At 36.5% G+C, this 16,979-nt stretch overlaps 1 protein-coding gene across 6 annotated transcripts in view; it reads right to left on the bottom strand.

Annotated features, from left to right (window-relative positions):
• Positions 1–16,979, bottom strand: part of QKI (QKI, KH domain containing RNA binding) — a 121,526-nt gene that overhangs the window by 80,375 nt on the left and 24,172 nt on the right. For all 6 annotated transcript variants that reach the window (XM_049654566.1, XM_049654567.1, XM_049654568.1 and 3 more), the window contains exon 2: positions 16,516–16,632. In XM_049654566.1, the coding sequence (XP_049510523.1) occupies positions 16,516–16,632 (117 nt within the window). The remainder of the gene's footprint in view (positions 1–16,515; positions 16,633–16,979) is intronic.

Below are 16,979 nucleotides of genomic sequence, written 5' to 3'. Positions count from 1 at the left end.
TCAGCCATTCCAGTCACCACTCGCTCTCCCCTCCACCAAAGGACTCAAGGTGTTAAGCAAGCAAGCTGGAATGCAGGGGAGATTCCAACTGAGAGACGTAAATTCTAAAGCCAACGAGAGGAGTAGGAGGGGTATATATCCTATATCCTCCGGTATTACATACATAGCATATTTGTAACAGAGAATGAGATCTTAATCTATCAGAAATGAGTATCTTCGATACAGGTGAATGTCAACTACTAAATATGAAGCAAAAGACAAAGTTAGAAAAACAACAATTTTGCACACACTGTATTATAGTAATAACGCACGTGGACGAGAGTCATTAATCAAATGCTAATAAGAGGACGGGGCAAAACCTTGTTGACAAGAAGATATTTACAAAGTTTCAAAGTGTTACCCGGAAATTAGTTATTAATTTGAAAGGGGAAAAAGTACCTCTACACTGAAAAAATACGATTGACATCATTTTAACTACACGATCAATGTTAATATCATCAAAACGGGGCAAACTAACACTGTGTAACTAACGCTGCGTGCTAAGGACACATCACTTTTTAAAAACATTCCTGCCAAAGATAAACGACCTGAAATTGATCATGGGAAAACAATGAAACAAATCCAAATCATGAAAGACAATGAAAGGTTGAGCAGCTGTTTCAAATTAGAGGTCTAGAGAGACAAATGTCATGTGTGATCTGAAGTGGTTTCTGGGACAGGAAGAATTTAAATGAACGGAAAATTGGAGAAATTTGAGTTTAGAATGTCTGTCAAAGAACATAATATTGAAGCAGTATTAAATTTGCTAGATTTGAAGAAAGAGACCTTAATGATGTAAATGGATGTCCTTGTTCTAAGAACTGCATTCTAAGATAGGGATGAGGGGTCACAGCAACTGCAACTTAACTCTCAAATGATTCAGCAAATGAAAAGGTAATAATTAGTTTATACCTACACACGTGTGTGCATACACGTAAGGTCAGTTCTCATTATTCATCTATAAAGTCACCGTGAACACTGAATTAGAGAATACTGAACCATTGCTCCTAAGGGAAACACAGGGTTATGCTACTGTGAGCCTCTGGTCACGACAGTTTCACTAGTCAATGGCAATGTAATCCTGTTTTATGCATGTTTACGTTTAAAGACACATTTTAAATATATACTGTTAATTCATTAACACTGATCTCACGGCCAACAACACTGTAACTCACTCCTGAAGGAAGACAAACACCATGTGTGCTTAGAAACATAGACAGCAATTTGCTTTGGAGTCATTTTTAACATCAAAATCACCACCAAAACACAACTAAGCAAAAACCATAGCACTAAGTAGACAGTGAAAAGAACACTCAAGGAAAGCATTAATGAGAAAACAAGAAGACTAGCGTTGTTTTACTCAACTTCGGCTGGAAACAAGAGCACTGGATGACTTACAAATTTGTTTTTGTGCTCTGCATTAAGTCCACGAAAAACCGTGAATATGCCACAAGTATTAATTTTGGAATTGCTAGTAAATGTTGGCAAGTAGGCGAACTCACAAATACACAATCCGAAAATAACAGGCATTAACCATGTGTATGTATGTAAGTGAATACATACAGACACAGAGGGAGAGAATACCCAGGAGCCCACAAAGATGTACAAAATGGTAACAAATCTGGCAAATCTAGGTGAAAGGTATACAGGATTCACTGCTCTTCCAAATTCTGTACTGCTCTTACAAGTTTTTGCTAGGTATAAAATTTGGATTTTTTTCAAAATGATAATTAAAAGAAAACACAGGGGCACCTGGGTGGCTCAGTCGGTTAAGCATCCAACTTCAGCTCAGGTCACGATCTCATTGTCATGGGTTCGAGCCCCGTGTCAGGCTCTGTGCTGATGGCTCGGAGCCTGGAGCCTGCTTCCAGTTCTGTGTCTCCCTCTCTCTCTGCCCCTCCCCCGTTCATGCTCTGTCTCTCTCTGTCTCAAAAATAAATAAACGTTAAAAAAAAATTTTTTTTAAATAAAAAATAAAAGAAAATACAAACTAGTGGTTCGGGGTAGTAGCAATGACAGGCAATACAAAAATGAACATCAAAGTGCAAACAGATATATATTAACAGATTTAACGTCACTAACCAAAAATGTGCAAATTAATAGAGTGTATTTCTGTCCCCCAATTTTGGAGAAGATACATTACACAAGCATTTTCACTTCCTGTTGAGAGTGCTTAAAATTTCAAATAGTAGAAGACAATTTTGGTAAAAAACATTTTCAACCAACCAATTATACTTCTACAAATTTATCCTACGTGCAGATGTCCTTCACAACATTTTCATAGTAAAAACAATTCGTTTTTAACATGTATGTGAGATTTTACAGTCACAGACAGATAGAATACTCTTAAGTAAAATATATTAGTTTACCAAAACATATGGTCTCAAAATATGCATCAACATATAAATGTAACACTTGCCTCCAAAAGGGAAAGATTATGACTAAAAACACAACTAAATTATCTAACATTTTTTATAATATGAAAGGCTTTCATAATTAAGAAAAAAAATTTTTTGCAATAAATATGCTTAAGTATTTTTGCTTTTACTTCTTGTGACTTCTTTTAAAGTTGTGACCTCTTAAATTTTAAAGGTCTTAAAACACTTTAATGCAACAGCTTGATCATATCACACATCTTCAAGTACAAGGATACTTCCAATTACTCAATTGTCTATCATTCTATAATTTCATAATATTTTAAATTTTTGTATTTTCCTTGCTCAGAATTCCATTTTGCTTAATTTCTTATAGCAGGCATCTTTTTTGTTTAAAAACAACAAAATGAATAAAAACAAGAGAAGAGAAATGGCCAAAGGAAATGAACAATTTGTCAGTGAAAACACTGTTGCAAACTGCCATTTACCAAAAATTTTAAATGCATATTTTAACTAATTTTTTTCATTATGTATTTATTTATTTTTAATATGTTTTATTGTCAAGTTAGCTAACATACAGTGTGTACAGTGTGCTCTTGGTTTTGGGGTACATTCCCATGATTCATCACTTACATAACAACACCCAGTGCTCATCCCGACAAGTGTCCCCCCCTCAATGTCCATCACCCATTTCCCCCTCTCTCTCACCCACCATCAACCCAAGTTTGTTCTCTTATTTAAGAGTCTCTTATGGGTTTGCCTCCCTCTCTCGTTTGAAACTATTTTTTTCCCATTCCCTTCCCCCATGGTCTTCTGTTAAGTTTCTCAAGTTCCACATATGAGTGAAAACACACGTCATGATCTCATCACTCGTGGGTTTGAGCCCTGCTTCGGGCTTGGTGCTGACAGCTCAGAGCCTGGAGCCTGCTTTGGATTATGTGCCTCCCTCTCTCTGGCCCTCACCCGCTCACATTCAGTCTCTGTCTCTCAAAAATAAACAAATATCTTTTTAAAAAAGCAATCAAAAATGCCCAAGACATAATTTCATAATTTAAATGAACACAAGTTAATCAGTCCGAAATTAATCTTACTAGTTACAAAGATGAAATTACACAAAACTTACTTCACATCAGATTTCTGAAAACATTTTCATCATGAAATGATTAGTCTTCTAAATGTAGAGTACTTTATAGGTATCTGAACTCAGCAAAAACTTAAGTTAAAAAACCCATAGGCCTCAGGGCGCCTCTGTGGCTCAGTTACATACTCAACTCTCGGTTTCGGCTCAGGTCATGATATTACAGTTTGTGAGTTCGAGCCCCACATCGGACTCCACACTAACAGGGTGGAGCCTGGGATTCTCTCTCTCTCCCTCTCTCTCTACCCCTTCCCTGCTCACATTCTCTCTCTCAAAAAAAAAAAAAAAATAAACTAAAAAACCCCCCAACCTTATAGACCTTTATAGAACATGTCTAACTGCTACAATTTCTATTTACCCTCTTCTAAGTAACAAATAATTCACAAAATAAAAAATTATTTCTATAATCTGAGATTCACAGTTTCAATTCTTTGGACCCACAGGCTGTGATATCATCCTGGTATGATAATCTGTGACAATAAGTAAATAAATAAAGTTAACAATTATACCTGTCTTTCAAAGCAAAAGAGTTAACAATTATATATAAAAGGTTAACATGTTTTAAAATCAAAAGAGTAACAATTTCTTTAAATCATTCTCTCTCATAACTGGAGTAAATGGAAAAATAAAACTAGTAGGACAGAACAGGATGGCTCACTAGGCTTATGAAACTGCCCAATAATTTGCTGTTAATACGACAGAAAAAATTTTCCAATCGAAGTTTCCTGTTAAAGGATTTCTGAAAAAGAGTATCAACTGATGCAGCATAAATGACATACACATAAGCAACATTCCACTACTAATTCTGTCAACAGGGACTGAATCCTCTGAAAAGAAAATCTGTTCCATACAACACAACTACAAGGTGCTCAAATATTCCTTAACTAAATTGACTGCAATCCAATCAAGACTTAATTTTAAAAGGCTCATTAACGGCATCTAGTGATAAAACGGACTCTCCCTTCTCACCGAAACTCATATCTCATTTCATTAGACATGGACAATTAACTCATCTTGGTATTAGACCTATGGCGAGTAATTAGCTTAAGTTTTACAGGTTACATAATGCGTTACTTTACTAAAGAAAACAAAGGTTTATTCTCACTGGATCCATCTTTTTACTCCTCAAAGAGTGTCTCACCAATTTTAATAAAACTGCACCTTAAATAAACAAATTCTAAATCCTCCCAATCTTTCTTAAACAATTAATGTGGCAAAGCAGCATCTCTATTCTGTAAATGTCTTGAGATACTATCCAATCCAAAAGAAGCATATGATTTTTACTGCACTGTTTTATACTTTTCTATCTTAAAGTAACTCTAAGCCACTTGAGTCCATAATAAACATGTAACCAGAAAAGTGGAAAGTCAATATTCTAAGATGAATTTTATTTTAAAAGCAGACATAGCAAAACCAAGAGAATGAGAAGAACAAAGCAGAGAGGGAGAAAACACCATGGAGCTGGTTTACAGTTCTGAAAAACCAGCAGATTATGTCACAAGCTTAGGTATTTAAACCGGGCCTGCAGGAAGTATAGCCAGCACGTACAGAAACCAAGTGTGTTTACAAACGTTTACAGCATTCCAACTGGATACTTCTTATCTGTTGATATAAAAAGTTTTAAACAGGACCGAATTTGCCTTTTTCAAACTATTTATCTGATAATTTCATTATGGTTTACAAAAGGATTGGTCTACGATGGATTTGAATTTTTTTGTAATGGTCTTTTATGGCAGATTATTTGAAAAACAGTAGTTTAACTCTTCCAGAAAGCAAGCCTTCTTTACTCTTTAAAAAGAAACCTATCAATCACTTTGAGGTTGAATTCAAGGCCAAATACCGTAACATTAAAAGAAAAAAAAAAAAAAAAAGGCTAAAGTTAAAAGGTTATAGCTACAGTAGGACACGTTTAAGACAGAAGTATTACCATCTAATTACGGCAAAGGCTCTGTGGTTTAGAGATCACACTTGTTTAATTAAGATCAGAGGATCTACGTTTCAAAGAGGCCAATTTTATCTCAACACAAGGAGGCACTTTCTAACAGACTTGGTCCTTTTGTTTTGACCTTACAACTCTTCTCCCTTCCACCTAGCCCTTGTACTACTGTCCAGTTATCTCTTTTAGAACAAGAAACATATAATTAACTTCTTACCTTAAAAACATGAGCGCCAATGTGCCGCTTTCAAAACTTAAAAAAAATTAGTATTCAAGTCCCTCTATCCTCAGCTCTCAGCCTTATCTCCAATATCTACACTGCCTCTCCCGCCACACCTCCTAACTTCCACTGCATTGGGCCAAGTATAACGTGACAACATACCCAGGCTGATCTCGCTGCCTTGTAAATTCAAGGCAACTGAATTTTCCTCTCAACTGCCTTGTAAGTTCCTGCTACAGTCCAATCCTCTCTAGCTTTTCCTAAAACCTTCAACCTGCAAAAGAACACACTGTATACTTCCCTTGACCCCCCACAGCACAATGTGTAACATCTACTGACTGGAGCATTTACCACACTGTGTATTAATTCACCGTCAATGTATCAGTCTCACACAGATGAAAGCTCCTTGAGGACAAAAATCATAAGCACTGAAAAATATCTGCTGCTTGAGAAGGTATTAAATTAACGATGAAAGGAGGTAACAAAAATTGAGTTACAGGTCACCTGGGTAGCTCAGTCAGTTAAGCGTCCAACTCTTGATTTCGGCTCAGGTCACAATCTCACAGTTTCTACGATCCAGCCCCACGACGGGCTCTCTGTGCTCTGCTCTCTCTCTCTCCTTCTCTGCCCCTACCCCACTCATGCGCGCTCTCGCTCTCTCTCTCTCACCCAAAATAAATAAAAACTAAAAACTAAAAAAAAAAAAAAAAAAAAAAAAAAGTTAAAAAAAATTGAGTAACAACCATTTGCAATACAGGAATAAAGTATCACAAAATTAATTACCACAAGGGTGGTTGAACTTCATAGCTTTAATAAAGTTCCTTCTAAACCAGATAACATAATACTCTAATTTTCATAATCATTCTTCTAAAGCAACTGATCTGTTTTCATAGCTAAATGCTATTATTCAAACCAGATTCATGAAACTTTATAAGAATGCAATTTGTAAGATTTAGAAGATTAAGAGAGAATCTGTATAAGTTCCTACTTTCTAATACATCAAGTCAAAGGTACCAGTAAGAAGGGGGGCTGGGGAAAGGGGAGTAAGGCAGGGATGGATATAAAGTAGAAAAACCCACTCCTCTAAGGGAACAGACTTTCCCAACTAAGGATTCCACAAGAGAATCAAGTCTGTAATGCCTGGTCCAAGACATAAATTACATGTAACTGACTTCTCTCCTACACATCTATGGTACTCATTATGAATCACTCTAGGTGAAACCGAAGAACTTCTATGTTCTGTGGTTCAGACGAGGAAGCACAGCTAGAAAAGGCTATGTAAACTAATAGAAAATCACAGCACTTCTCTTGAAAACATTTTAAATAGTGATTAATTTCTTAGGCACAAACAAGTTTGTTAAAATTATAATGTACCTAAACACCAGTTATTCTTTTTCAACTATGCTTAATAACTATTTATAAATGGGTTGGAAGGGAATATAAAAAATATATTGCAAAGAAATGACTAATTTGGAAACTCGTAACAGCAATGACCTTTTATACACACACACACACACACACACACACACACACACTTAGGGAAACAGTTTATTTTTTATTTGAGAGAGAGAGAGAGAGCGTGAGTGGGGGAGACAGGCAGAGGGAGTGTCAGAGAAAGAGATGAGGAGGAGAAAGAGAAAGAGAGAAAGAATATCAAGTAGGCTCCACACTCAGCATGGAGCCCGATCCCATGACCCTGAGCTGAAATCAAGAGTAGGATGCTCAACCGGCCGAGCCACCCAGGCGCCCCTAGAATACCTTCTTTAAAACTCCCTTTAACAGATGTTCAATCTCCTGCATGAAATATAAAAGTTTAACACTCTGTTGGTGAATCTGCTGGGAAACTGGTACTCTCAAATACCGTTGATGGTAATGCAAAATGAGAACCACCCCTAGAGACAGAGGAATTCAGCACTAGCTAACAAAATTACATATTACACTTCTAGAACTCTATCCTGAAGATAAACTAGCAAGGACATGTAAAGATGTATATAAAAACTATTCAATGCAGCACTCTCCCCAAGTGTAACAGCAAAAGCCTAGAAGCAACCTAAATGTCCATTAATAGGGGAATGTTAGAATAATTTATGGTATATCCGAACAATGGAATATGATAAAGTTTTTAAAAGGACTCTTTCTATATACTCCCACCAAGTGATCTCAATAATACAGTATTAAATAAAAACATAAAGGTGTATTAGAGTGCAGTATATATAACTACCTCTGAAGAGAGTGAGACATTACACATATGGGCATACACATTTGTCATACTATATAACTGTTCACGTTTAAAAAGAAATGTAAAGATAAACTGAAAACTAATATAAAAAATTTATCTGAATAGCAAGGAGCAAGAATACATAAAGGCAATAGGGATAACAGCCAGATTTCTCTGAAAAGTCTCTACTTGTAGATTTGACTTTGGAGCCAAGTCAATATTTTACAAGTAACAGAAAAATAACTTATGCAATTATTAAAACAAGAAAGCCAAGTCCAAATGAGTTTAAATGTGGACCCCTATAATGACATAAATATTATACAATGGAAAACTTAGTTTTTAAGTGACAGTAATTTTAATCTCCAGTGGATTATACCCTAAAAATAATATGGCATGGGGAAAAACTGTTTTCACTGACTATATTATTGATAGTCTTGACTGTATAGTTATTGAGACTTGCATATACTTTAGAATAAAGCAAATGAATGTGTCTTTAGGAACCAGGATTTTCAGAAAGAAAATAAACATATAACATGAATTAATTAAAACAGTGTAGCCTTCATTTTAAATGAGAATGACCTTGTATACATCTATACTCTCGAATATGTGTGTATGTATGTATGTACCTCCTAGCTCTGTTCTGAAAAGGTCCACAAATAGAGTATCACTTAAGTCCAGAACGCCGTCTCTACCTACCATTTTTCACTAGAAGTAATTAAAGAAATGGCTGGTTCCAACTCTGGGGAGGAATTTTCCAAGATGACACTGGACTATCATTATCACACGAGAAAGCAAAGTTACTTGCCCCAACCACGGGGTAGTGTCAGAAGGGCTTAGAAGTGAACTTGAGGCGGCCCCAATGGCCAAACAACATGCTCATTAAAAAACACTAACTGCAACGAACTGAAACACATCAAAACAGCTTATGCATTCATAATGATATTCAAAAAGGAAACAAACAAAAAACCCTCATTCTGTACCTTTGAAGGATTCCTAGGAACCAACTATTTTAAAACTAGTAAGAGCATTTATCTAGCCTTTCCTGTAAAAGTGAATCTAGCTAATACTAATGAAATAAGATACAACTATTTTGCAACTCCTACTGAAGTAAAGGGACTAAAAAACCCACCATCACCACACTACTTGTGAAATACTCTTTTCAAAAAGAAGAAAGGAAATGAGGGAGGGAAAGCAAGAGATCTGAATCTGATTAAACCTTTCTTGCTACCAACTTACCAAAAAATACAGAGGACAGAGATCAGTGCTAAACACCACCACGCAATCAGCAAAATCCATAGGAATCATTTAGAATAAGTCAGTCCCTCGACAAACTTCAAGGCGGCAAAATGGGGCTGAGGGACAGAATGTCTTAAGCAATCTATCAATTAACTACAATGTATACGCCCCTCACTTGGATGCCACCCAATTTTCTTAAAAAGACATTTATGACACAAGGGGGTACTATGAACACTGATAAATATTTGAAAACATAAAGAAAATTTCTAGTGATAAAGAAAAGCATAAACACCACAACATTAAGAGCCCTGCTATTTTAGGAAAACATAATAAAATATTTAGAGATGAAATTACATCTGGACTATGCTCCCGAAATTATATGGCATGCAGAAGGGGGAAGAAGAGCCATGGAGGAGTGAGGGCACTAGAAGGAGGTGGGCAATGCTGGCACTGGGTGATGGGTAATTACTACTTAAAAGTAGCCATGATGAAAAGTTAAAAAAACAACAACTATACCTATGCTAAAGGTTGTCAGAAAGCCAAGTATTCAACAAGATCATTAATACAAGTTGTCAGGAACCATGCTTGTACTTGATGTTATGTCACTGTCCATCACAGCCACGTTAGTATGGGAACCAAAAAACTGTATTAATTTGATCTCTTTGCAAGTGTTGGGATAGTAGTGACATCTTTCCTAAGAATAAAAGTCAAAGCACCCCCCCCCATCAAGAAAATGCATCTTTGCATACCGTTATCCATACTGCCTTGAAACGTCCTTTATAAACGTGCCTTCCTATTGCCCAGCACAAAGTCTTAGACATTATAAAGCTCAACTACTTAGTGAAATGACAGGACAGGGTGGAGGTGCTGAAGAAAATGCTAATTATGAAGCATCACGTCTAATATGATTCATGTTCTAGAACACATGTGAACGTGTATGTAACTGCATGAAGAACGATCTACAAGATGTGCCCACACTGTCCACACGGTGGTCTCCAGACGGACAGAACCAGGTGCCTTTAATTTTTTTTTCAAGACTATCTGTACCTTTAAACCTTTCCAAAAATATCATATATTAACTAAGTAATTAAAATTAAAATATACGTTAACCATAAGAAATAAAGTAGAGATAACAGAAAAATTTACAATGTGTATGAAAAGAATGTAAAAATGTTATGAAATTCTACTTATGCTTACAACTATACAATACGCCTCTCTAACAACATTCCATAAATCATGTTCCATAAAACACTGCAGAGCCTCAAGCAGTTATAGGAACATCTCTTAAAAACAAGACAATGGTCAAATATATTTGGTAAACAAAAGTTAGAAACAAAATTAAAAAAGTGAAAATTTACTGCAGATTGATCAGATTTTAAATTCAAAACCTATACTCTGAGGAGAATGATTTGCGTAGTTCAATGTGAATGTCCGGTGCGATACGCGTTCATAATTACCGCCGTCATCGGTTACAAAGCGGGGACTGCAGAGGTTACCTCGCCTCTTCAGGCCTCTAACCCTGTGAGAAGAGTTAAGCTATGTTCTGGAGTTCTGCAGGATCTGAGGAAGACACCGCACAGACTGCAAAAGCGGTTGATGCCATCTGGTCACAGTTACTAGCAGCCCGAGAACGGCCATCTGATCCCTTAAGGGCACATCCTTTCATTTCAAGCAAAGAGCTCTAACGAGGATCTCAATGGAAATTCCCAGAGTAGACAATATTCAACTAACCTGGCTTTGATCAACCGTAGACATTTCACTCATCAACATTTCTGGCTAAGGGGTGGGAGTGGGACAGAAACACAAGCATGGCTACTCAGTGCCCACCTGTTTATGACAGGGAAGCTCCCAGCGAACAGCTAATGGATGTTGACGAGACAAATTCCCAGAGTGTCACCTACAATGACCACTCACAAAGACTCCCAAAGGTGAACTTCATTTACCACTTTAATAACGATCACTCCACAATAATATATCAAGTACCTCATTATGCACAAAACGCTCTTCTTTTTTAATGACTCACATGTTTTCATCTGCTACACTGGAAACCAGCTGACTGCCACCTCTGTTTTTTGAAGGTGAACCCATTCCCTATAACATAAAAACATTTTTTCCCAGGGCTCTCCACATGGCTCCTCTGCAACATCAATGGGAAAACTACCAAAAGTCACTTTCTTTTCCAAAAATTGCGTCTTTAAAACTTCTAATATGCTCAACTACATAGTTTTCTACCAGAAAATGGGATTAAATCCTTCCTAAAGAGTTTCCGAAAATCAGGGGAATGATACATAAAAACAAAATTTCAAAATAGATTATCCCTGAGGAAAAAACCAAAAAGATTAGAAGTTTCACAAAATATATTCATATTAACTTCACAGTCGACACGTAGAAGTACTCCATATTTGAATTCTACTATTTCTGAAGCTGCTATTGCCCTCAGAAATGGCTCCTAACTAGGAAGAAGTACACCACAGAATAGAATACGGGCTGTGGGTTGAGTCTGGACTGCCACTTTTTGGCATGTGACCTTTGGTAAATTATTCAACCTCCCTGAGCCTCAATTTCCTCATCTACAAAATAGGAACAATAAAACTCAGATCACCTCACACCTGTGAGAATGGCTAAAATCAACAACACAGGAAACAATGGGTGTTGGCAAGGATGTGACAAAAAAGAACCATCTTGCACTGATGCTGGGAATGCAAACTGCTGCAGCTGTTGTGGAAACAGTATAGGGGTCCCTCAAAAACTTAAAAATAGAACCACCCTATGGTCCAGCAATCTCACTACTGAGTACTAACCCAAAGAATACAAAAACACTATTTCAGAGAGATACATTCACCCCTATGTTTACAGTAGCATCATTTACAACAGCCAAATTACGGAAGCAACCCAAGTGTCCACTGATTGGTGAATGGATAAAATAAGATATGGTGTCAACACACACACATAATATATACTTTATATAACGTGTGTGTATATATGTACGCATAACGGAATATCATTCAGACATAAAAAAGAATGAAAATTTGCCATTAGCAATGACATGGATGGAGCTAAAGACAATAATGGGAAGCAAAATAAATCAGAGAAAGAAAAATACCATAGAATTTCACTCATACCCACGTGGAATTTAAGAAACAAACAAGCAAAGAGAAAAAGAGAGAGAGCAACCAAGAACCTGACTCTTAACTATAGAAAACACATTGATCGTTACCAGAGAGCTGAGAGGTGTGGGGGACTGGGTTAAACAGGGGATTCAGGGTTATGGAGTGCATTTGCTGTAATGAGCACCTGGTGATGTTACAGTATTGCTGAACCACTATGCTATATACCCGAAACTAACGTAACAATGTAAAACAAATTAAAATGATAGAAAAAATAATCAACTTACAAGTAGAAGTTATGGGGAGGAAACCTCAGATTAATTAAAACAAATGCATGTACAATACCGAGAATAATGCTTGATATTGTATAAATCCCAAGAACTTCCATAAAACTAGTGGTTTCCACTTGCTGACACCATACATTTACTCAGAGACAGAGGTATAGCTGGCTTGCTACAGAGAAGCACTGCCCTATGCTGGCTGAAACAGACAAGCTTTCCAAGCTCTGGTCACCGTCTCTCATGAAGTCTCACCACAGTTCCTGCTCCTAGGTCCCATGGGGTTTACCCAGGACCATTCCACTGGGTATTTACACGCAAAACTCAATGCTGTTATTCCTGTCAATAACTTGAATTCCCGTCAATAACACCAATCCAAGAGAATAAAAATTAAAGTGGCATATTCACTCCCTTGCTTAAAACCGGCAGCTTACATGATACGGTACTGCTGATCTTGCCCCAAAACTTAAAAGCACATAGGGTTTACAATTTTCTCTATTTACAAATTCTTTTACGGGGACGTGGTGGGGTCGGGGGTGGGGGTGGGGGTGGGGGACATCTATGCCTTTCATTTATTACCTAAACTAAACATTCATTCCTTTCTCAGATTTTTTTTTTTCCAGGTCCTACTCTGTACCAAGGTGCTCATCAAACACCAGGGACGTATTCCATAAAACAGACATGTTTTGCCTTCACTGAGTTTACCAGTCTAGTGAAGGATATAGATCAGCAAACAGCATTTCCATCATATTTTAGGCAACCAGTAAATTAAGATTTTCCAGCTTTCTCGGCTTTTATATAAATTGGTTGAAGCCAAATGGCTTTCCCTTTGAAACACCTGAAATACACCTCAATCAGCCTAGTACAAAGGAGTAGTAACATCAATACTACTTTTTGTCTCCATCTGTTTGTCAGATTTTCTCAAAATAATAGCCAAGCAATAAATGACAGCACTTTCCATTTTGACTTTCCTTTTATTAACATTTTTAAGAGCTAAAGGAATACAGTAACTACTGTATAAACCAAAATGATTTGGTTAACAATTAATTACGTGTAGATTTACATTAAAATTATAGAAGATACTCCTGGTATTATAAATCCGTGCATAAGTTCTCCACAGGCTTCACATACCAGTATCAAATATATGATAGTCATTCAAACTAATTTCAAGTATGTTCATCTGTACCATTTTAATAAAACTAAAATAATAACCTGGAGCCAAAATTTTTTGGTGCCTTTATTATTGTTATCCTTGCATTCATTATGTGTAATCTATAAGCTTTTTTTTTTTTAATTTTGGTAGCCAACAGTACAGATTAAAAATAAATAAAATATGGAAACTGCTTCTACTTGTGGTTAAGAATGTGGACAATGCAGAATATGGATGCACCAACCACCAGAGGAAAAAGAACAGAAAAGCCATGAGAATACGGGATACTCAAAGGTTACAAAACTACAAAGAAGTATCTGTCATTTCCAAAGCTTAAAAAAATGTGGCATTCCTTCCACCTTGATGCAGCATAAGAGTTTCAGCTTAAAAATGCACTATCCAACTACAGCCGTCTCCCCTTATCTGCAGCTTTGCTTTCGGCCCCTTCAGCTATCCATGGGGCAACCGAAGTCAGGAAGCAGATGATCCTGCTTTTATCTCATCATCAGAAGATCTATAGTAGCCTAACGTCACAATCTCTACATCATTCACCTCACTTCATCTCATCACGTAGGCATTTTATCATATCACAACAGCAAAACGGTGAGCACAGTATAATAAGATACTATAAGAGAGAGGGAGAGAGACCACATTCACAAGACTTTTATTATAATATCTTGTTATAATTGTTCTATTATTATTGTTAATACCCTTCTGTGCCTAATTTATAAATTAAACTTATCATCAGTATGTATGTACAGGAAAAGGCAGAATATATATAGGGTTCAGTACCATCTGCATTTTCAGGCTCCAAAGGGGGTCTCAGGATGTACCAGCTATGAATAAGGGGCACTACTGTAATGGTGTTAAGATAACATTTATTAAGAACAATCATTAACATTAATCGATCACTTACTATGATCCAAAACGCTGTTCTAAGTGCTTTACAACTAATTTAACCCTCACAATCACCTTACTACTACTCCCATTTTTATACACCATGAGGAGATTAAGTAATTTGTCCAAGGTCACAAAGCTACTAACGGACAGAACCAAGATTCGAACCTAAGCAATCTGGTCACAAAGCTCAGTCTCTTAACCATTTTGTTCTCCTGCCAAAAATGGCAGAATATGTTCTAAAATTTCAACCTGAATCAAAAATAGAATTCATGATGTCTCATTATGCAATTTCCAAGCTCGAACCCTTGGTGTCTCTGCGTGTATGAGTGGAGAAGGGGAGGGCCCTTAGTAGGGAATTAACAGAAGCAGGACAGGGGAAAACACATTTTTTCACATATTTATAGAATAACTTGTTTAACTGATAGGTACACTAATCTTTTGGTAAACATTTATTTCTGTATCAATTGTCGATTTCGTTTTATTGTTCCATGGGTCTTAAATTAGCATCGCTTAATAAGGCCAATGCCAATACAACGATAAGTGCAAACACGGAAAACCAAACTGCATGGCAATATAAGATTGCAACTCGGCTAACTAAAAATATGCTGAAGTGTTGCTGAAGATTGTAATACAGAAAACTATTTTAAATACAACATTTAAATATTCTGAAGGAGAATTCACACAATTGCCTCAAAGGATCTGTAAACTCAGCTGACAAGAACAGTTACATATAATAAAATTTAAAGATAATCAGTATTATCGAGGACTTCACCCACCCCCAACTTAACTATGAGGTAATTATTTGTCTCCAAGGAGAGTCAAGGATTCCCATGCATTCAGGTAGCGGGAGAGTAAATGAAACGAGGTGGCAGGTCAGAAAAGAAGCACATCAGAATGAAGTCAGAATATCTCGTAAATCTGGTGTTTGTTCCTTAAGCTTCACAAAGTGGCTCAATGCACATGCTCCAACATAATCTGACTACAGGCCTATCACTTGAGAGTCCTTTCAAGGCAATATATTTAAAAAATAATACCCTCCACAACAGTACATTTAGTATCTGGCAATCGGATCAGGGTTTTCTTCCTTTTAAACTGAAAATAATTCTCATATAGTCTTACATTAGTTTCACGGATGAATGGACCTAGAAGATATTTGCTAAGTGAAAAAAGTCAAAGACAAATACCATGTGATTTCGCTTATATGTGGAATGTTTTAAAAATATGTTATTTTTTTAAAAAATCAGTAAAACATTTTTTAAAACAGACATTCAAAAGTACCCAGACTAATAGTTTCATTGGGTAACAGAAAACTAGGCAAAGAAAACCTTCCTAAAAATAGTATTTAAAGTAGATAGTTAGGTATTCATTCATTAAATTAGCAGAACAAGAGGTGGAAGGAGAAAAGGAAAAAAAAACCCAAAAAACAGAAAACAGGAATAATATACTTTAAAGTAAAATGTCAAATAAACCTACAATCAACACAAAATGTTGGTGAAAACCAAAATGAGTATCATATAGTTACTTATAGCTTTCTTTTTCTGTTTAGTAGCTCTCCTAGCGATCTGGGAGATCACTTCATCATTCACTTAAATCTCATCAAAAGAAGCATTTTAGATTTTTTTTAACTTTTAATGATGTGTCTTTATATATATAACATCACAGTGTGACTAATTTCCAATGTGGCAGCTTTTCAACTATAGATACCAAAGTAAGTTAACATGATGGCCTGAGTGATACCTTGGTTGGCTAAATGAAAACTCATGATAATCCACAAGAAAAAATTGTGACAACCCCTTTAAAAAGTTCAAAGGTTTAAGATATGAAATGATTTTCAGTGCTTTATGCACGGAAGATCTGGGTACTTTAATGCAAAAATATAAGTATATTATCCCATAAAGACTTGCCCCCTTGGACTTACCTTCTTTTTATCCCTCATTGAGCCTTTGCCTCGGACCATTATTTTACATCCTGTTTCTGCTTCAAGTTGTTTAGCAGTAAGTCCTCTAGGTCCAAGGATTCTTCCAACAAAATTAAACTGGAAAGAAACAAAATAGTCACCATATATTATTCACTTGCTTGAATTTATACCTCTTACAATTATTTTAAAATACATTTTTACTTTGTCAAGTTAAATATTTTAAAAAAACCTTTTTTTTAAGCTTATTTATTTTTGAGAGAGAGCTAGCAAGTGCTCATACACGCGCACACAGGGAAGGAGCAGAGAGAGAAGGAGACACAGAATCCGAAGCAGGCTCCAGGCTCTGAGCTGTCAGCACAGAGGCCGACGTGTGTGTGTGTTTGGGGGAAGGCCCTCGAACCCATGAACCGTGAGATCACGACCTGAGCCCAGGTCAGATGCTCCACTAACTGAGCCACCCAGGC

Source organism: Panthera uncia (assembly GCF_023721935.1).
Source record: "Panthera uncia isolate 11264 chromosome B2 unlocalized genomic scaffold, Puncia_PCG_1.0 HiC_scaffold_24, whole genome shotgun sequence".
NCBI lineage: Eukaryota > Metazoa > Chordata > Mammalia > Carnivora > Felidae > Panthera > Panthera uncia.
This window is presented reverse-complemented; position numbering and strand designations above follow the sequence as displayed.